The following is a 21,749-nucleotide window of genomic DNA, read 5'->3' as shown; positions in this document are numbered from 1 at the left end:
TATTATTGTTGACATTACCCTTGAGGTAAAAGGTTGGGAGGCAAATCTATAAGCCCCTATCTTTCTCTGTGTCTGATTAAAACTTTGAACCTATAAATATCATGTGAGTGTTAGCAATTGTGAAAGACTAAATGATAGTTGAGTATGTGAAGTTTGCTGAATCAAAGCTCTGACATAGACCCAAAGCTAAGCACTTCTCCTATTGCAAGAAAGATCAATCTAGTAGGCCAAACCAAACTGAAAATTCGAAGAGACTTGCAAAGATCACGAATCATATATAAAAGAATTCAGAGAAGATTCAAATATTGTTCATAGATAATCTTGATCATAAACCCACAATTCATCGGATCTCGACAAACACACCGCAAAAAAAGATTGCATCGAATAGATCTCCAAGAGAATCGAGGAGAACTTTGTATTGAGATCCAAAGAGAGAGAAGAAGCCATCTAGCTACTAGCTATGGACCCGAAGGTCTGAAGTATACTACTCACACATCATCGGAGGGACCATGGAGTTAATATAATAGCAATTTGGGCTAGGCCTCCGGTTAATAGGTTAGTCCCAAAAAATAATATAAAAGTGTAAAATAAAGCCCATTAACATCCAAAATAGATAATATAATAGCATGGAACAATCAAAAATTATAGACACATTGGAGACGTATTAGCATGTTCTTCTCGATATGCCACGAGCAAAGACGATGCCAAACATCGGAAAGTACCTTTCTGATGGCCTTTATCATAGCTGCATCTCCATTAGTAATTACTCACCTGGGCTTTTTCTGACAGTGAGCTCTCAAGAACGTCTGAAGCAGCCAGACGTATGTATCTTCCATCTCATCAGACACAATAGCACAACCGAACATTGTGGTGCAACAGTGGTTGTTCAGACCAACAAAAGGTATAAATGCCATGCCATACCTATTCATCATGTATGTGTCGTCGAATACAGTCACATCATCGTAGTTAATATAGTCTGGCCATGATTGAGATTCACACCAGAATAGGTTTTTTAGCCTTCCTTCATAATCGACGATGTGCTCAAAGAAGAAATCTAGATCCCTGTCCTTTCTGGTCATCATGATCCCAATTGCAGGGTCTGCATCACCTTGTGCAAGCAACTTCATTTTCTCTCTATAGAACATGTCATAAAGCTTCTTCCTCCCAAAATCGTCCTTGGAATACGACCCGCACCTACTGACGAAGTTATCATAAATCATATGTTTCCTAATTCCAACACCTGCCATAGTTAAGATCTCAACTTTCTGAAATTCTTTGATCTGATTATGAGACCGGAGAAACGGGACTTCATCCAGTCTAGCTAGAACGTGACTGTGATCATCACTGAAACTGCTGACATACCAAATGGCACGCTCTTTATCAAGCTTCAAAGTTATATGCGCATCGTAGAAGCATCGACTCTCCGCTCTGAGCCTGTGGGTCCTTGAAGGAAATATGCCCTAGAGGCAATAATAAAGTTGTTATTTATATTTCCTTATATCATGATAAATGTTTATTATTCATGCTAGAACTGTATTAACCAGAAACTTGATACATGTGTGGATACATAGACAAAACACAGTGTCCCTAGTAAGCCTCTAGTAGACTAGCTCGTTAATCAAAGATGGTTAAGTTTCCTAACCATAGACATGTGTTGTCATTTGATGAACGGGATCACATCATTAGGAGAATGGTGTGATGGAAAAGACCCATCTGTTAGCTTAGCATAATGATCGTTAAGTTTTATTGTTATTGCTTTCTTCATGACTTATACATATTCCTTTGACTATGAGATTATGCAACTCTCGAATGCCGGAGGAACACCTTGTGTGCTATCAAACGTCACAACGTAACTGGGTGATTATAAAGATGCTCTACAGGTGTCTTCGAAGGTGTTTTTTGGGTTGGCACAGATCGAGATTAGGATTTGTCACTCCAAGTATCGGAGAGGTATCTCTAGGCCCTCTCAGTAATGCACATCATAATAATCCTTGCAAACAATGTGACTAATGAGTTAGTTGCAGGATGATGCATTACAGAACAAGTAAAGAGACTTACCGGTAACGAGATTGAACTAGGTATGATGATACCGACGACCGAATCTCGGGCAAGTAACATACCGATGACAAAGGGAATAACGTATGTTGTTATGCGATTTGACCGATAAAGATCTTCGTAGAATATGTAGGAGCCAATATGAGCATACAGGTTCCGCTATTGGTTATTGACCGGAGATATGTCTCGGTCATGTATACATAGTTCTCGAACCCGTAGGGTCCGCACGCTTAACGTTCGATGACGATTTGTATTTATGAGTTATGTGTTTTGGTGAACAAAGTTTGTTCGGAGTCCCGGATGAGATCACGTACATGACGAGGAGTCTCGAAATGGTCGAGATGTAAATATTGATATATTGGAAGGTAGTATTCGAACACCGGAAGGGTTCTGGAGTGTATCAGGTACATACCAGAGTATCAGAGGGGTTATCGGAACCCCCCGGGGAAAGATATGGGCCATATGGGCCATAGGAGGGAGGCTAACCAGCTCACAAGGGGCTGGTGTTCCCCCCACAAGGGAGGAGGCCGGATTGGACTAGGGAAGGGGGCGTCACCCCCTTTCCTTCTCCTACTCCCTCTACTTCCCCTTTCCCCCCTCCGGTAGAAGGAAAAAAGGGGGGCCGAATCCTACTAGGACTCCCCTCTCCTTGGCGCGCCCCTTGTGGTCGGCCTCCTCCTTACCTTCTTTATATACGGGGCGGGGGGGACCCCAAAGGCACAAAAATTGTTCTCTTAGCCGTGTGCGGTGCCCCCCTCCACAGTTTACTCCTCCGGTCATAGCGTCGTAGTGCTTAGGCGAAGCCCTGCGCGGATCACATCACCATCACCGTCACCATGCCGTCGTGCTGACAGAACTCTTCCTCGACCCTCTGCTAGATCAAGAGTTCGAGGGACGTCATCGAGCTGAACGTATGCTGAACTCGGAGGTGACGTACGTTCGGTACTTGATCGGTTGGATCGCGAAGACGTTCGACTACATCAACCGCGTTAACTAACACTTCCGCTTTCGGTCTACGAGGGTACGTGGACACACTCTCCCCTTCTCTCGTTGCTATGCATATCTTAGATAGATCTTGCGTGATCGTAGGAATTTTTTTGAAATTGCTTGCTATGTTCCCCAACAGTCCTGCCTTCCATTGTACAAAATTTTACCTGTCGTTTTCCAGCTCTCGAACACAGATACCTCCTCAAGCGCATACCTCCCTCAGGACCTTTCAAAAATTTCCGCGAGTCCTTTCTAACACTGAAACCATGGTCCTTAGCGTACTGGTTATAGAAAGTGTAAGCCTCTCCTAATGACCTGAACGTCTTCCTCATCACCTTCCAATACCTGTCCAATGAATCTTGTTGATATTCATCAAATGCGATGTCAAAATTAAAATCATCATCAACAACATGCTCATCCATCCCGCTAGGACCATTAACATCTCCCTGTAAAAATAAGGCATATAACCATGTATGTCAGTCAGTTATTATTTTAATATTTAATATATGTAAGTTTCAAAACTTACTTTGCTTGAGCTGTCATCATGAGATGCATCAACGTGCTATTTGTCACTTTCATCATCCACAATATTCCTCTCAAAGTCCCCGTCCGCGTCCATCTGCGCACATTTCAAAAAAATACATGTAAGTGCTCATGCAGTAATTATGTCATTTCTTGTCCTACATATTTTAAAACATACCTGGAGTGCACTTTCAGCAAATGAATCATCTATATCCAAATCATCATCGTTATCATCATGTAGTTGCATGATGCGAAAAAATACATGTAAGTGTCTATGCGGTTGATCGTCTTTAATGTTTTTTTTATCAATGTTGATCATACTTACATTGCCACTATAAGGTTCATCGAAACTTGCAGGTTGGTCCATATTCAATGACGAGGATCCGTTGTCGTCGTCGTAATCATCGCCATCATAATCGGTCTCCTTCTCCATCTGTACATGTCAAACAAATTCTAAGATCAATCGAACATCATGAAACATCATCCCTAAAATAATTAGTTGATCAGTATACAACGGCGACGTATGGTATAGGGGGGGCTAGTGTACGGACGACGGGTGCGGCATACACAGACATGTGTACGGCAACGCGGGTGGACGTACGGCGACGGGCGGGTATTCCTATATCAAAGATGAAACGACCATCCTACCCAATATACGTTTTAGGGGGAGGGGGGGTTGTACCGAAGTACTTCTCCAGAAACAATTCATCAGAAAGAAAGTAGTAATAACCTGCAAGACGCTAAACCAGCCTGGTGTTGTTGTAGACTTGTTTTCTTGTCTTAAATTAGGCTTAGGGTGAAGCATCAGATGATAATATTAGCTTAGCTTAAACACACCAACGAGGAAAGCTGTCGCACAATTATCACACCAGGAAGCAACCTCGCTAGCGAGATGCAGCATTGTTCTCGTCGCCAATTCTCCCAGGAGAACGTGAAGCATACATACCCTTGGCCTGGGTGGGTAGCAGTACACTGCACGAAAGCACTTCACGCGTGTTTCACTTGGTGATAATAATTTTTTCCATCACGCAATTGTTGTTTCTCCCCTCTAATTTCAATCTTAATTTACTAGGCACACATACCATGTGCTACCATGAATTATGTAAGTGCTGCGGTGTGTGTGCGCGCGCGTGGCGGGGAGGGGTTGCGTTGCTTCGACGGTGGTCACTACTGTGAAGCGTGGGCATGAACCTTTGGGGCACAATGTACTCCATCGCTGGCCCCTCTTAGAGCCTGTTCGGCAATCATCTAGCTCCGCAAAATATAGGAGTACACGGAGCGCCACTTTGGCCACTCCGCGCAAATAGGCGCTGGGACGCTCCCGCTCCGACCGCTCCAGGAGCGGAGAGCTGTCGAATAGGCCCTTAAACAACGTCTTCCTTGGTCGGGTTCGGATGGTTCCCACCTTCCACTTGTCATTTCGTCGGCATTTTTGATGGATGGTGCGTAGATCTAGTTGGGATGATGATATTATGGTCGTTCTCTCAAGGTGTTCGGCTTCGGCTGTGATGTGGCCTTTTGTGCTCTTCGAGTTTAGCTAGTTGCTCGTTCGAGAAGCGAGACAAAAATATTTTAGCCTGCTTTTTTCACATAACCAGGCCAACAAATTCTGGTCTTTGCGAATTGCAAAGAGCACATCATCCACGTCGTTTCTCACAAAATCAATGGTAAGATGTTTCAAATTCGTGACCCGACCCGACATGCGGGACCTTCAGCTAGACTCCCCAACTCGTGCCATTCATCAGCATTTCTCTACTCTTATAAAAGACTCAGTTGATGATGATGGCGTGTCTTTCATCCGTCATTTCTGACCATTAGATGTGCATCTAACGACTGTGAGGTAAGTTGTGGCCTTTTTACAAGAATCCCACTCCTATGCTCCAATTTGCAGAAAACCCATTAGTATCTTGAAACCAACCACATCCCTCTCTCACCTCATCAAAACAACCCGAGGAGTATATTTTGAGTGAAACACAATATATTTTTTAGTGATATATGTATATCAAAACTAGAGTGTTTTTTTTTCAAATTTGTGAACATGTATTTTACTTTGGATCCGTTGCAACGCACAAGCACATTGCTAGTCAAGACATCAATTGGCAGCTCACATCAAACATCTCCATTAGCCAATGCTCAAAAAGTAACCTATTTTAAGGAGGCATAAAATAATCAGAAAAAAAATGTAGAGAAGGAGGGAGGAAACAAGAGCCAAGAACACAACAGAAGGAAAGAACAACCATCAGCAAGCAGCAAGAAAGCACGCCAGTTCCAAGGGGAGGCCCGGCTGGCCCTCCCTCCGTCCATCCATCCACCTCATTCGCCCCGTAACCGCCCCAGCGATTACTGATTAATCCTCCTCCGCCCCTCCCAGGTTGGTCGCCGATCAGTCTCCAAATTTCTCTCCACTATTGCTCCTTCCAAATCTCCTCGCTTTCTATTCTTGGGGTTCGGTGGTGGTGATTTCTCCGCAGCTCGGTTTTATTTCCCTTTTTTCCTTTTACCAGAAACAAGTGCTGCCTGTCTCCTCCCTCCCTCCCTCTGCCCTCGCCCCCGCGGCTTAATCCCAATTGGGTTGGGTTGGAGGAGCAACCCAATTGGGGATTAATCTATCAGAGGAGGAGGAGGATTCGCACTCACCATACCGAGGTTGCCTTGCTTCCTCTCCTCTCCCGTTCCTGGGATTGGCCAAGCCGCATCCACCCACAGCTCTGCCGCAGGTTGGTGACGACTGGATTACTTCCCCGTTTAATTTCTGCATCTTGATGGGATTGTCCGGCGAGGATCGGATGGATCCCCTGCACTTCCTGATCCCAATCCGAGCTGCCCGCTGCCCGTTTCCAGTTCGATGTACCAATCTGTTTCTCTCCGGACTGCTCTTGTTGTTTCTGCACGCAGCCATTTCCCGGCCTTTGATGGCTTTGGATCGTCAATGCCCAATGTTTGTGTTTTTTTCCACCGGCTGCAAGTGTTCCGAGTTCTGTGGATGGATTGCTCTTGGTTTCCACCTTGTTTTGTGCTTCGTCTTTTTTAGCTGGGAATCCCGATCGAGTATTGGGGTAAAACGAGAACTGAATGAAACCAAGTCAAGTTGGTAACTGCTGAATGTTTCTTGTTGACGAAAACTGATCCTTTTTCTGTCCTGATGATGACTTGGTTTGTTGGGTTTCCTTGCGCCGGAATTTCCTTCCGTTCTTGTGTGTGTTCTCTGTTGATCGATCTCGTGTGTTCCTGGTTCTGATGCGTCCATGAATATGCCAGTGGATCTGGATTGGGAGATCGATCGGTTTAGCCTGGATTAGGTGTTTACTTCTGTTCTGTTTTTTTGTGTTAAAGGGGTCCAATTTGGTTCTGTTCCTACGTTGATGAAACTTCTGAATTTGAGCAGCTGTTCATGTTCTGAGCTCCTACAGGGAGATGGATCTGAATTGGTGTTGACTCTTTGTCCCAATTCAGTTTAACTACATGGACATGTACACATACAATCAGAATTTTTCTGTAGATCATTGGTGATCCTTTCCCATGCCGAAATTGATTGGCAGTGGACGACTAGTCAATTTTTGCTATGACATATTCAGATATTTGCATATGATCAATCACAATTATCCTGTTTTTTGGTTGGATCCATTAAGGGAGAACAAGATTATATTATATTTATGTCCTTTCTTTTCAGTGCTGCTCTGCCGGTGCATATCTTGACCTTGTTACTACCTCCCATTGTGCAGGAGTAGAATCATGAAGCTGAAAAACAGTTTTAGGGAGGCCGATCCGGTCACGGTGCAGAGGGGCTATGGTTTCAGGCCAAACCAACCAGCTGTTGTTCATCAGACAAGATGCAGATGGATCATTGGAGATGTGACCGAGGTGTTTGATCATAACACATGGAAGCTTGGCAAGATTGCAAAGATTGTGAAGAATGATTACTTTGTCATCAGGCTCGCCGACTGCATCCAGTTGAAAGAGTTCCACATTTCTAGCTTGAGGGTTCCACAACCACAAGATGCTCCCACAGCTCCTCCTTATGGCAAGCAGTTCCCTGCAGCTGATAACAAGGTAAGCAACATCCAGTTAGTTCCTGCAGCATGTAAATGTGGTACTTTTCATCTCTGAAATGAGTCGCTTATTCGACAGTTAATAGTTCATACTCTTTCATGATGTTTCTGGTCACATTATATATCCATTGTTGTTACTTAGAATTCTTTCTTGCTACTTACTACCCATGAAGCTGCTTGTTATTTCGGTACTCTAGGAATATGGTCACTGCTAGGCACCTTTAGAAGTAGAAGGGGAGGACTAGACCGGCCGTAGACATGAGTTTTTTTAGCTTGTGCTGAAATAGCCATGCCCTAGAAGACTAGAAGGAAGGGAAAAGGTTTGCAGAGTTCAGTACTTTAATCAAGTCCTGGAAAATGCTTATATCAAGTCCACATGCTTGATGGGCAATTTTGAACTAGCACGGCTGAGATGGGATCAACTCAGCTTGATTTCACTACTTTTGATGAGTAGTGGAGGTGTTCCTGCGCATTGCTTTTCTGTTTTTCTCTGCAAATGTAGCTACCAAGCAGTTGAAGCATTTGCTGCTTTTAAGGAGGAAAAATGTAGCTCAGTTGAAGTAATTCAACCTGTACCTAAGCTCTGAAGGAAGCAAACGCACACACTGACGATAGATACAATATGTTGGTCGGCACCACCATGAATGAATTGTACAAATTGCCACCAAATCTCATAATTTGTCCACTGCCAGACTTCTGTCTGTAACTGAGGCGTCACACTTTCTTCCGACTGTTCAACAGTTGTGCAATTTCTCAAACTTTTCTCACTGTTTATCCATCTTCTCCAGGTGACCCGAAGGGGCAAGCAGCTGCCTGCTGATGTGCTGAGAAGATCAGGCAAGAAGAGGAAATCGTCCGAAGTTCTTGATTTCTCTCCTCAGCCAAGCCAGAGGAGACTCTTCCAGGTGGCCAGGGAAGAGGCCGCCGCCGCGGAGTGCTCGGTGGCGAGCTGCAGCGCCGCGAACGACGACGCTGGCGGCGTCGGCGTCAGCAGCGGCCGGCACGGGGGCTGCTGCTCCGTGGGGCGCGGCGACGCACAGTCGCGCGTGGTGGCCGCCTCCCCGCGCGCCGCGTGGTCGTCGTCGGACTCGGACGGCGCGCTGAGCGACGGCGGGCCGGCGGGCGTGGACGTGCACGAGCTGGAGCTGGAGGCGTACCGGTCGACGGTGCGCGCGCTGCACGCGTCCGGGCCGCTGACGTGGGAGCAGGAGTCGCTGCTCACCAACCTGCGCCTCTCCCTCAACATCTCCAACGAGGAGCACCTCCTCCAGCTCCGCCGCCTGCTCTCCTCCTGAGTCCGATCCTCGTCTCGCCGACGGCTTAATCATCACTCATCGAGGTGACTCCGGTCCGGTCCAGTCCAGACAGACGAACACCGCATGGCGCTGCGAAATAATGGAGGCCGATGTGCCGTGGAGCTCTCTGTTTTTTCCTTTCGGCAAGAGAAGAATTTTGTTCGTTCGTCTTGTGTAGTCGATGCAGCAGCAGCTCCAGCTCCATTGCCGACGTAGAGAGAGCTCTGCAGCGCACGTCATCGCCTTCCTCAAGACTCCAGTCCAGTAGCGTTGGGCCATTGACTCTCCTGAATTACTACAACTAGTGCTGGCCTTGCCTTTTCTATCTATGTAAATGTAAATCCATCTACTCACTGATCTGCTCCAAGATTATTACTATTACTTTTACTTCAAGATCATTCTCCGGGGATCAATTTTTATCACTCTCTGAAAGTGATAAGCTTGGAGTCGACCGACCAGGCAGTACCGAAACTCGATCGTCCGGCCATGCGGGCACGTGTCCGCCTCGTCCCGGCACGCGGCGCGCGGGCCACGTGCCATGGCGCGCGCCGCGCGTCTCCTCGCCGAACGCGTGTCGACGTGAAGGCCGTTAAAGTGCGTCGGCACTGCCGCTTGCCTCTGCTCCGTGGTTCTCTCCTTGCGCAGTTGCGCACCCGCTTTTGCTTTTGTAGACTGTATCATCGACCTTGGCTTAGCTCCGGGCAGCAGGTGATGATGTCGGTGAGCCTCGCGAGGGCGTCGCTGCCGGCCTGGTGCACGGCGGCCGCGGCCGCGGGGAGCAGCGGCCTGCGCTCTCGCCTGCGCGGCACGGCGTGCTCCGGTCGGCGCGTGGGCGTCCGGTGCAGCTCCACCACGCCGCCGGGGTTTCCTCCGGGGCCGACGCCGCCGGGGTTCCCCGCGGTGCCGTCGCCCGAGGAGGTGCCGGCCACGGCCCAGCCGCCCGAGGAGATGCCGGGCACGGCGCGGCCGCCGCAGGAGATGCCAGGCATCGACATGCCGCCGGAGTTCAACGCGCCCCCGGGCGTGGACGTGCCGATGCCTGGCGCGCCGGTGCCGGGCACGCCTCCCAGCCCAGAGCAGCCGGGGCCGTTCGTGCCATCGCCGCCGAGGCCGGAGATCCCGGCCGTGCCGCCGAACCCCGACGTGATCCCGACGCCGCCGCCGGAGGTGGACCCACCGCGCACCCCGCCCGAGGTGGTGCCTCCGCAGCCGTCCGACGTCCCGCCTCCCTTCGTGTGAGTAAGCGCGCGCAGGGCCGCCGGCCACGACGGTGACCGAGATCCGCTGTAAAATAGCGTAGTAGTACTACTATGTGTACCTTCCAGCTGCTTCAAATAAAGAGGATCGGCCGCGGCTCCCTGTTCCGGTGTAAAATTTTGCCACCCATGATAAGCACGAATTTTGTCACCTCTGGGTTCTACCCCTCCGTTCCTAAATATAAGTCTTTGGAAAGATTTCACTATGAACCACATACAAATATATGTAGATGCATTTTAGAGTGAAGTTCATTTATTTTGCTCTGTATGTAGTCTATATTGAAATCTCTATAAAAACTTATACTTAGGAACGGAGGGGGTAGTACTGAGACTAGATGATTTTTTTTCATGACAAGTGCCACACGCTTCACATGAAGCAACATCGTCCAAACGCCTTTATAACCAACCATTTTGCCGCATCAGAATTAGCGGATATTTTAGTGACTTCAAAATGTTTTTAACTTTTAAAAATATCTGATTAAATATCCATTTTGATCATTAAATTTGTCTCAAAGAGATCATCAAAACTAGTTCGAGATCTTCCAAATTAGATTTCATATTGATATGTTTAGACTATTTTTTTATCGATGTTACACTAAAGTCAGCATAATGTTTTTACTAAAGTTGTCATGATATATGTTTCATCTATTCTTTCTTCTAGGTTTAAAGCTATTTCAACTATTTTTCATGGAAAATTTAATTAATTGACCATGGCAATTAACCATCACAAATTTAATTCATGTATCATTGCAATTTTTTAGCAATTCATCATGATAATTTTAGTTTATGTATCATGGCAATTTTAGTATTTAATCATGGCAATTATTTATTAGATAAACCATGGCAAATTTTAGTGCATGTATCCTGGCAAATTTAAATAGTTTTCATGAAAATTTTAATTTTTGGTTCATGGCAAATTTGAAACATTGATTATGCATTTTTAAAGTAATTGACCACAAATTTCTTTTTAATTATGAACCATGTCAAAATTATTTCATGGATCATGCTAAATTTTAGTACTTCTCCATGGCAAGTTTAGTTTCTTAATTTTTGTTTTTATAACATGTTAAAATTTACTTTGTACGTAGAAGAAAAAGGTATTTGAAACATATCATGGCAATTCCAGTGTAAACACAATAACAATTTATGTGCGATAGATATGGTAACTTTTGACCACTGAAAAATATCGTCGAAACATATCAATATAGGATCTAGTCCTCGCCGCGACAAATTTAATAATGAAAACGGATTTTCAATCAGATTTTTCATTTAAGAGACAAAAAATAAAATTTGAAAGACCTAAAAGATTCCCGTTGGCATTATCTGTTTTTGTCCCTGTTTACATGCATGCGTGAAAGAAACAAAAAAATGAACATGTCATAATGGGTGGCCATAAGGGCGTTTGGTCCAATCTCTTCAACTCATATGTGTGGGTGAAATTGTTTCGTGCCACACATGTGGCAATTATTAGGGTCTTTTTTTGCGAGGAAAGAGCTAGAGTGAATTAGTTCATAGTGATCATCTATCTGTGTGGGTGAATTCTATCCGAAATCGCCTTCCTATTAGTAGTTTGATAGAAATTTTGTCAGACCTATCCTGCGCCGTTAATTCTGACCTAATCCCATGACGTATAGTTATATCCGATCCATCAATTAACATTCCGAATGAGGGGGTGGGGAGGGGCATGGGTGAACCCTAGCCGCCGCCTCGTCCCTCCACTACCCAGCCTTCAGCCATGGCCGCTATAGGATGAGGCTGATAGGCGAAACCCACCTCAGCTGACGACACGGCTGGGCAAGCTCTCCGTGCGATGGCGCGTCACCTTAACCGATGGACCTGCTCGCAGTGCCGAAGGCGCAAGTCGGGGCGACGGATCTGGTGCTGGTCGGCTCGTCAACACGATGTGGAGGTTGAGCGCGACTGAGAGTGAAGTAGCGCGCCAGGCATTTAAGCTTTGGGGAGGCTTGATGCTTGGGGATCTGAGCCCCAACGTCCTTGCTTCATTGGTGGCAGCGGCGCACGCATGGGGTCCGCGGGTCCCGGTGAATGGTGTGTTGGTACGGTCTCGGGCTTGGGACAATGTAGTCGTCGAAGAAAGCATGGCCCGACCTTTGTCGGCTTGGCGATGGCGACGCTCGTGAGCGTCGTAACCTTCCTAAAGGTGGCGTCGAGGGCACTGTCGTGTTCCTCCTCAAGTGTTCTAGGGGAATCCATCGATCCAGTTTCTTTCAAATCGGATGATGGCGACACTTTGTTGTACGCCTCTTGAGGCCCTCATCTTGGGCAAGATTCCTGATTGCGGGGACTAGCGGATTGGAGATGGTATGGCTGCTCTTTGTTCTATTGTTGGTGTCACCTTGGTGCGACCTGGAGGTGCCGGAGTCTTGCATTTGCGATCACAGTGGTGCGTGTGTAGGGTGAAGCGATCCTGTTGTGGACTCGGCTTTTTGATGCCCTCCGATTTCGCCGGTGGAGCCGTTGTTTGATGTAGCCTCGGTCACGTGCGACTCTTCATTTGGGTGTGGACTTGGTGAATCGTTACCCTTCGTCTGGGCCAACAGCCTCGAGGCATCAGGGTACTATCTCGGCAGGCTGGAGCTCTTGCTGTACAACCGTGGTGTTTCCGTGCAGCCTCCCGTCGGCAAGGACAGTGGAGAGGATGGACATCCATTTCCTCTTTTCATCTATGGGTGTTTGTTGTATCCCTTTATTCTATTCTATCTTTCTAAAAAAAATCCGATCCATCAATTATCCGTATGATTTGATCCTTTCCTAGTAAATCTCACGGGAGGGCGAGGGCTCACTCCTAGCGCACATTTTATTATTATTAAAAGACGTTAAGACTGGTTTATTATTTATTTAGTATGAAAAAATCGCATAACTTTAAAAAATGTAGACGGAATTTGAAAAATAGTACGTAACATTCAAACAAATATTTAACACTGAGAAAATGTTCATGAGATTTAAAAGAAATGTTTATATAATGTGAAAAATGTCTATGCACACTTCCAAAAATTGCATCATATCATTCAATGTGTGTGTAATTTCAAAAAATATTCACTTATTTCAAAATTATGTATCTAACATTTCAATAAGTATTTATATAATGTAAACAAATGTTTGCGTAGTATAAAAATATATATTTCGTACAATTAAAAATAATAATTCTTCATCATTTTTTTAAGAAATATTCACACGTTTCAAAAAATGTTCATGACATTTAAAAGAGTTTTTAATGTGAAAATTGTATTTATAGTTATAAAAAGTTTTCTTGCAATTGAAAAAAATGTTCAGTGAATATTCAAAAAATATGTAACATATATTAAAATACGCGTTCAAAACATGTATTTGCAAAAAATACACTGTGTACTAAAAAAAGTGCAACATGCATAAAAATAAATTCTACATGTTTACTAAAATTTATGATGTTTCTTAAAAATTATTAACAAAGTTGTGCGATTTTTTCATACTGTTTCATGACGTTTCTTATTAACAAAGCATGTTACATGTTTACATATATTAAAATTATTAACAAATTCATCATGTTTCTTAATAATTACTAATGATGTTTCTTAAAATTCATGCATAAAAATAAATCCTACATGTTTACTAAATTCTACATGCTTAACTGGGCCGGCCAAATTTAGTATTCTACAGAGTCCAGTTTGGGGAACCTTCTTGAAGATCTCTAACTGGTTTAGGTTCATATTTTTACCTTTCATGATGTTTCTTTTACCGGTTTTCTTTGTGTTTTTACTGTTATTTTACATTTTGAAGGAGTTCCATTTTTCGAAAAATTCGAAGTTTGTTTAGTATTTCGAAAATTGTTCCCGTGTTAAAAATTATTAACAAAGTAAAAAAATATTATGGAATTTTAAGAATATGCGATTTGTAATATGAAAACAAAATTTCAAAATGGATACCCTTATTCAATAAAAAAAGTTTCATTTTAAAAATTATTCAGGAACTTTGAAAAACTATATGGGACCTTTGCAAAAAATGCTCCCAATCTCCAAAAATGAAGAAAAATCATTGAAAACTGAAATAAACAAAAATAATTCGCGAATGAAGCCCGTGGAGAGAGAACACCTAAATAGGCTGCCGGCCCATCATTGGGGCCTGTGCGGCACCCCTCCAATATGATGCAATATATGCGTTATATAGAAGGTCCCAGTCCCAGAGAAGCGCGGGGAGCTATATCTCACTTATAGCGAGATGGTAGCTCCCCTCGTCTGAAGCGCGATGCGACCGAGCTGGCACATCACTATAGGAATGCATTCATTTTTCTCGCTGTGTTTTCTCTGTTCAGTTTTTTTACTGTGTGGGCCGGGTTTTTTTCTGTCTTATTTTTTACGGTTTTCACTATTTGGGCCAGGTTTTCATGTTTTCTTTTTTTCTTTTTCTTATGGTTTTTATTTATCATTTCTATATCTTCACTGGTTTGCTTTCATTTTTCATTTTCTTCTTTGTTATACCTTTCCTTTATTTTTCATCGGTTTTTTATTTTCTTTTTCTCTATATGTTGGTTTTCTTGGTTTCTTTCTTGATTTTTCGATCCTTTTTTGTTTCCTTGCTGGTTTTCTCTATTTTGTTTCTTTTCTTTAGCTTTCTTTCTTTCTTTCAAAGGTTTTCTTCATTTTTGTGACACTTCAAAGGTTTTCTTCGTTTCTCTTTGTTTATTTCTCACTTTTTAAATGGACATGGAACACTTTTTTTAATACATGGTCAACATTTTTCAAATACACGGCAAACATTATTTCTAATGGGAATAAACAATTTCTGACGCAGAATATACATCAGAACATTTATGTACATGTTTAATATTTTTTACATACGGAATTAACATTTTTTACTTTTTTGATATATACTTTCATTCAATGTACATCATACATTTTTTGTATAGATTTAGGAATATTTTTTATACACATTTATCATTTTTTGATACATGATCAATGTTTTTCATTAATATATTTTTGTATACATTCTTCATATACATGAGAAAAAAATTCTATACATACTTAACATTTTTTGAATGCTTGATTAATTGTTTTAATACACATGTTATATTTTCTGTATACATTTTTCTTATACATGAGAAATAATTTTTCTATACAGTTTTAACATTTTTCAAATGCTTGATTAATATTTTTCAAATACTCGATTAACATTTTCTAAATGCTTGTTTACAATTTTCTTAGTACATGATCAACTGTTTCCATACATATTGTATACATTTTTCATATAGATGAGAAAAAAATCTATATAGATTTAACAAATTTCAAATATTTTATGTATTATTTGTAAGAAATATATTTAGAATATTTGGAGATATAAACAAAGTAAAAAAAGAAAGCATAAAATGAAAAATGAGAGCAAAAACAGATAAAAACAAGGTTGTGGCATGTGGGCCCAGTTTCGCGCTCGCCTTCAGGCGAGGGTGCCCTACGTCTCGCACTAACCTGGACATAGGCGCACATGTAAAAAAAAAGCTAGACATAGGCACGCCTCAGTGAAGACCAGGGGACAGATGTCATCTTGATCATGTTAAAAATTCTGTGCATACTAGTTGTAAACTCCATCTCGTGCATACCCACGTATCCCACCTCCCCATATGATGATATCTGCTCGTCCTCTCCGTTCATGGTTTCTCTCGACTCGGAAACAAACGCTCGGCTCCGAACTACTACATGCGATCCCGGCTCCTGATGAGACGAAGCTAGCTGAGGTGGAGGCCCACGCAGCCAAGTCGGTCGATGCATCCCTTTCCTTTCTCTCACCCTCTCCAAGGCCTGGTTACTTCATCCGCCGCCACAGTGCCCTGTCCCGCCACAAGCCGAGATCGTAGTGCTTTGTCCCATCGTCACAGTGCCTTGTCCCGCCGCAGTGCCGTCTCCAAGGTCGGGATCGCATGTAGTTTGGAGGCGAGCATTCGTTTGCAAGTCGAGAGAAGCCACTAACGGAGCGGAGGAGCAGATATCGTCAGATGAGGAGGTGGGACACGTGAAAGCATCTAGGAGAGAGTATGCACGAGATCGAGTTTGTAACCGGTATGTACAAAAAAAATGGGTCTGTCTGGACACATCTAATTATTGCACATCTAAGTTACTCAACCAAACTAGAAAGAAAAGGAAAAAGGACAAAAGAAAATGTTTGCATGAGTCTTACCGTAAAATCAAGTTTGAATTTAGACGTGCAATACTCAGAACGCATCTAGATATGTTGTAGCAAGGCCTAATTCTTTTTCCTTTCCAATACCATACTTGCATCAAACACACGCAAACATCCCTGTTGACGTTCTTACAACCGCAACAGCAACAATTAGACAACAAGTATTGAATAAGAGAGCAAAAAAAAATGCATCATCATTTCTACAGTTGTACAAACCACAAGCAGTTCCTCTGTTTTTCCCCGAGAATCTTTGTACTGACGCTGTCAACTGCTAGCAGCCGGGGCTAGAGCATCCGTGTTTGCAGCCAGAGCCACCGGCAGCGCCCCCGCCGCGGGCGCGGGAGGGCGCGTTCCCTGCCAGCGCCGCGACCAAGACGGCCGCGGCCGCGCACGCGCCAACGGCCGCCGCGATGCCCGCCCTCCCGCGGAACGCGTTCGCCCCGCTGGCGAAGCAGCCGCGCGCGGCGAGCGCCGCGCTGAACGCCGAGAACAGGAGGGCCTGCGCGGCGGCGTCGAGGAGCGCCACGGCGATCGAGCCGCCGCCCCCGTGCACGACGAACAGGTAGAGCGCCAGCGCCGAGCAGACGGCCGAGACGACGCTGCCCACCACGAAGTAGCTGCGAGCGCACGACTTGCAAGGGTAAACCACCAGTTCTAAGCGACTAGGTACAATATTTTTGCCAAAACTTACACCAGAGCGCTGTTGTAGGAGACGACGCTGCCCATCACGACGGCGGCGCCCACCGACAGCGCCAGCGCCACGATGCGCAAGGCGAGGCTGCCCGCCTTCGCTCCGCTCATCTCGGCCATTGCCAGGGAATTGGCCGAGAGGATGAGAGCAAAAGCAAGATGTGAAGATGGTTGTAAAAGCAGAAGCAAGATGTGAGGATGGTTGTAAAAGCAAGATGGGAATGTATTTTGGGTGAGCAAGCAACCATTTTATTAGGGTTCTATCTTCTTTTCGAGCAAGCAAACAGCGTTACTCCATGTCAAAGATCAGTTAAAAATTAAGTCCGAGAGCCCCAAATGTGCACTCCATGGAAACCTTCAAATGACATATATGCAATCTAAGTCATACTGTAATTGTTTAGTTCTGAAAAGATCTACAGGATGTGATTGATGGCCTGTATCATGTATGTTTGTTTTCGAAACGGAGGCAAAGATTGCCTCATCTATTAATTAAGTAGAAGAGAATTGCCCAGTTAATTACGGGAAACCGGGCAAAAACCGAAACAACAAGGGCCAAGCCCACTCCCATAGACTAAACAACACAGGGCAAAGCCCACCCTTATCAACGACAAGTCGACTTGCGGCCAAACAACGCAGCTCCGACTCTAACGGAGAACTCAGAAGAACAAAACCAGGCACGGCTGGCGCCACGGAAGATCGCCGAACGAGCCACCTGCAGCCAGTCATCGTACACCACAGGGCCCCGCCGCCGCAGCTTCGACTCCACAGCAACAAGCAAACCGAGGCAAAACCGTGGACACGCCGGAGAAGAGCCGACTACCGCAACCATTACCGCATTGCCGACATTGCTCCCACCATCATCGTTGCCGCAGGAGTCTGGTCGCCACAATGATTCTCTCGGAGCCGCCGCCCCGACATCCACCGCTCCGTCGCGCCCAGTGCAATCAACCGGCACCGCCTTCCGGGGCCGCCGCCCCGACATACCACCACTCGCCTCGAGCAGCAACGCCGCACAACCCAGCTGCCCGCAACCCACGCTGCTCAGGGCAACCGCTCGCAGACCACGAACGTCGCACCACATCCGGGGCCGCCGCCCCGACATAAAGTCAGACCGCCCCCTCTGGGACGCATCGACCGAGCCGACACCCCTACCGCCCAAGCGGGACAAGGATGCCACCCAACCAATGTCGACATAGAGCCCCACCTCATAGAGCTGCCACTCACATTGTTTCCGAGATCGCCATCTCGACGCACAATTAGAAACCACCCGGAGCCGCCGCCCCGACGTCCACTGTCCCCGACGACGAAGAGATCAATGCAAACTGCAACATGCTGACTCTCCAAGACGATGCCTCAAACAAGGAAACGACGTAGCCGCCGTCATCGCCCGCTTCGACCATCCGAAGCTAGGGATTTCTCCCGGAGAGTCGTGTAATGGAGCTCCACGGCAACACCTTCAAGAAGGGGACGACACCATGGCCATGGCACCGCTATTGCCGGCATCGACCCAAGGTCAGCGCTGGACTTTCGTCCGGAGCTCCTCCACACCTCCGAATCCGAGAAGATCCGAAGCGTTGCGCAGCACACAATCCCCTGGCCGACGTCCACCGGCTTCACCTTCCCGTTGCGCCAAGCTACCTCCGCCGTTGACCACCAAGCTCACGTGCAACACCACCCTGGCCACCCCCACCTTCACACCAGAACTAGAAGCGCCAGACAACTGCCGCCCGTCGTCGCAGCAGCACCACGCAGAGCCGACGAGCAGAGTCGTGCGAGAGGTCCCCGCAGGTGCCAGATCCAGCCGTGCCCAGCCAAGCCTAGCTACCATGCACAGGCCACCAGCACCCAACCTCCGGAGCACAGGGACGCCGACCAGCACCTCTGCAGATCCGGAGGGGACGCCGCCCGCAGCCGAAAGACCGCACCTCGCGGGATCTCGTCTCGAGCGCCGCCTAGATGCAAGACGCGACACCTCCCGCCCCGGCCGCCGTGCTGCCCATTCAGCCACAGCAGCCGCCTGGCCGCAGCAAGGTCCCAGGACCGCCGCCCCGGCGCCCGCACACCGCCGGCAGAGCACGCCGTCCAGGGCCAACACGCAGAACCGGCCGGTGCCCTCGCAGCGCGAGAGAAGAAGGCCCGCCGCCACCGGCCGCCGCCCGGGCTTTGCCCGGCGGCGTCGCCCAGCGGCGGCGAGGGGAGGGGAGGGAGGTGGGGGCTGCCTGCGGCGACGGCGCTAGGGTTCGCCCGAGCCGCCCCCTGGGAGCGACGCGGACGCGGTCACAATTGGGACGCGCTCATGTATGTTTGTGATTATACTGGGATTAAGAGGCGAGGTCCAATGGTGAGGAATACACTCAACTGATGCCCAGTCTTCAAAGCTAAAACCCTGTTATGCAATTTCTGAGTCTTGGGGTTGCCTAGTTTAAGAATGAGCATAGAACTCATAAATGATTGTTTTATCTGAACTTGTTTAACGGCCTGGTCTTATAGTATGACTTTACTTTTTGTTGGCATTCTTGTGTGTGTGTTTTTTTTGGTTGTCTGCATTGTAACTATGCAAAGGCCAAGTACGTGCTCATTTTGTTATGTATTCTCTTTAGAGCATCTACACCTGGGCGCCTTAGACCCTCCTCAAATTCTCGGGCGGCCCGCCCGGTCATGAAATTTCAACCAAGACGGGTGCGTCAAACAGGACTCAAATGTCCGGGCTGACCGGCACCCTTCATATCCAGCCCAAATATGGGACGGATATGGGGGCGCCCGGGCGTTAGACCCGGCCCATGCTGACCCACCTGACACCACATATATTCGTCCCCATCCGCTCGCCAGACCAAACCCTAGCCACTTCACACTCCTCTTCCTTCCACTCCCTCCGCCACCCAAGCTCACCTCCGGCGATTTCTGGCCGTCTCCGGCATGACGCGAAGCGGATCTGAGTCCGACCAGTCTGGATCCTCGATTGGGGTCTCATCTCGTGCGGGTTGGAGGAGGCAATGGCGATTCGCATTGCACTCCGCCGCTCCCGGGAGGACAACGTCCGACCGACAAACGGATCTGTCCGGCATGACTCCATAGCATTGGCTCAACGGGCGCTCGGGTCGTCTTAGGTTGGATCATCGCGGTCCCGGTAGCCAGAAATTCTCTCATTTCCCATCACCGGTCGGGCAAACTATGAGTCCCACTGGGAACAGGCAGCCCGTCGTGGGAAGGAGAGGATAAGGGTCGCCGAGGCCCATATCGCAGCGGAGGCGGCTGATGCGGCAGCGCGGGCGGCCGCAGAGGAGGAAGCCATCCGCGCCTGCATTGTGAAGAAACGACAACGGAGAAACACGTGCGCCCTCACCCGAGAGCAGAATCGAGCGGTCCGTGCCATGACCGGACTGCCACTGAAGAAGGACAGCTCCGGCGAGGACAACTCCGACGATGAGCAGATCTAGCTCGATCCCTAGTGCGTCTTTGACCGGTACTTCTGCGAGAAGGACAACAAGGGTGCCGGGAAGGGCAAGGGCAGCCGTGGATGATCTCCACCATAGCCAAACATGCCAAAATTTTGTAGTCCGATGGCATGTTCAGTTAGTAGTGATGGAGTAGCTGGACGATGTGTGTGCATCAGCGTAGTTGCATGAATTTGTATGGATTTGAGGGGCTGGATTTGCCCATCGTGGCTGTAGATGCTCTTCTGTTTTGACCCAATAAAGTCCACCCTTTGTCGAAAAAGAAAAAACTTGGTTAATTTGCTGGATTAATGTGAGAATAATCATACTTTTCCAAAATTATTTTCACAAAAAGAGGGTTTGACATGATTCCTGAAAGCCATTTTAGGAAGAAAATCAAGTTTGTGTAGTTAGTGAATATGAAACAATAAACTTATGGGAGCAGTTAACAAGGAGCAATTAAACTTACAACAACAGTTAATAGGAAGCAACTAAACATACATGAAGAAGGGCACTAACGTATCATGGACGAGGCTTCAATACAGATCGAATGACCATTATAATTCTAAACCTACAACTTTCATATGGTCCGATAGGAAGTTAAGGATTAGTAATCTTATCCCTAGCGGCTCCCCTATCTGGGTTGAGATCCTCTGCAGTACTGTATGGTGTTGTAGTGCAGATGACATGTGGGACCGGGTCCACATAGCAGTGACTGTACTACATGGTGGGTTACCGTAGAGGATCCTCAGCCCCCTATCTATCACCGCAACACACAATCCTTGCTGTTGCATGATCCGGGCAAAGTCCGAAGCGTGAGACATCACGCATAGGAGTGCAAACGATGATTCACTAGAGGGGCTTTGTCTCGCTAAGAACCCCTAGCTCGCCTTAGGCTTCCCTAATGGGTCAGCCCCCATCGCGATCACGGGAGGCGAGGGCGAGGGCTCGCACCAAGCGCACATTTTAATTATTGTTAAAATACATTCATACTTGTTTATTTTTTATTTAGTATTAAAAACAATTCGTGCAACTTTAAAAAAATGTAGATAGAGCTTAAAAAGGTTCATGACATTCAACAAATATTTACAGACATTGAGAAAATGTTCATGACATATAAAATATTTTTTTCTAAAATGTAAAAATTATATTTGCATAATTACAATTCGTATTCAATGTATGTAACATTTCAAAAAATATTCACTTATTTCAAAAATGTGTACGTTACATTTCAATAAGTGTTTATATAATGTAAGAAATGTTTGTGTAGTATAAAAATATGTTTCATGCCAT

General features: G+C 46.4%; 3 protein-coding genes across 4 annotated transcripts; 2 read left to right on the top strand and 1 right to left on the bottom strand.

The window, feature by feature from the left end:
- The first annotated feature begins 5,776 nt into the window (after window positions 1-5,776).
- LOC119303533 lies at window positions 5,777-9,306 on the top strand. Of its 2 annotated transcripts, XM_037580662.1 has the most exons (4): window positions 5,778-5,935; window positions 6,069-6,281; window positions 7,287-7,614; window positions 8,402-9,306. In XM_037580662.1, the coding sequence occupies exons 3-4, from the start codon at window positions 7,297-7,299 to the stop codon at window positions 8,906-8,908; spliced, it is 825 nt and encodes a 274-aa protein (XP_037436559.1). In that variant the 5' UTR covers window positions 5,778-5,935; window positions 6,069-6,281; window positions 7,287-7,296; the 3' UTR covers window positions 8,909-9,306. The 2 variants fall into 2 exon arrangements, with proteins under 2 accessions (XP_037436560.1, XP_037436559.1); XM_037580663.1 differs by lacking the exon at window positions 6,069-6,281 and having other exon boundaries at window positions 5,777-5,935.
- A 217-nt stretch (window positions 9,307-9,523) lies between these two features.
- On the top strand, window positions 9,524-10,379 carry LOC119298175 (vegetative cell wall protein gp1-like). The gene has a single exon (XM_037575675.1). It carries the CDS (start codon window positions 9,620-9,622, stop codon window positions 10,145-10,147), a length of 528 nt encoding a protein of 175 aa, XP_037431572.1. The 5' UTR covers window positions 9,524-9,619; the 3' UTR covers window positions 10,148-10,379.
- A 5,983-nt stretch (window positions 10,380-16,362) lies between these two features.
- Window positions 16,363-17,377, bottom strand: LOC119298174 (CASP-like protein 1U1). Its single transcript, XM_037575674.1, has 2 exons — window positions 17,024-17,377; window positions 16,363-16,949 (listed from the first exon to the last, which is right to left on the bottom strand). The coding sequence occupies exons 1-2, from the start codon at window positions 17,140-17,142 to the stop codon at window positions 16,604-16,606; spliced, it is 465 nt and encodes a 154-aa protein (XP_037431571.1). The 5' UTR covers window positions 17,143-17,377; the 3' UTR covers window positions 16,363-16,603.
- Between the last annotated feature and the right edge of the window lie 4,372 nt (window positions 17,378-21,749).

The sequence above is a fragment of the Triticum dicoccoides genome, chromosome 5A (genome assembly GCF_002162155.2).
Source record: "Triticum dicoccoides isolate Atlit2015 ecotype Zavitan chromosome 5A, WEW_v2.0, whole genome shotgun sequence".
NCBI classification, from domain to species: Eukaryota; Viridiplantae; Streptophyta; class Magnoliopsida; order Poales; family Poaceae; genus Triticum; species Triticum dicoccoides.
This window is presented reverse-complemented; position numbering and strand designations above follow the sequence as displayed.

Coding starts and splice junctions, on each gene's coding strand:
- LOC119303533 (XM_037580663.1), top strand. CDS start 7,297: ATGAAGCTGAAAAACAGTTTTAGGGAGGCCGATCCGGTCACGGTGCAG. Junction 7,615..8,401: donor TCCCTGCAGCTGATAACAAG/GTAAGCAACATC, acceptor CATCTTCTCCAG/GTGACCCGAAGGGGCAAGCA.
- LOC119298175 (XM_037575675.1), top strand. CDS start 9,620: ATGATGTCGGTGAGCCTCGCGAGGGCGTCGCTGCCGGCCTGGTGCACG.
- LOC119298174 (XM_037575674.1), bottom strand. CDS start 17,142: ATGGCCGAGATGAGCGGAGCGAAGGCGGGCAGCCTCGCCTTGCGCATC. Junction 16,950..17,023: donor TCCTACAACAGCGCTCTGGT/GTAAGTTTTGGC, acceptor GTGCGCTCGCAG/CTACTTCGTGGTGGGCAGCG.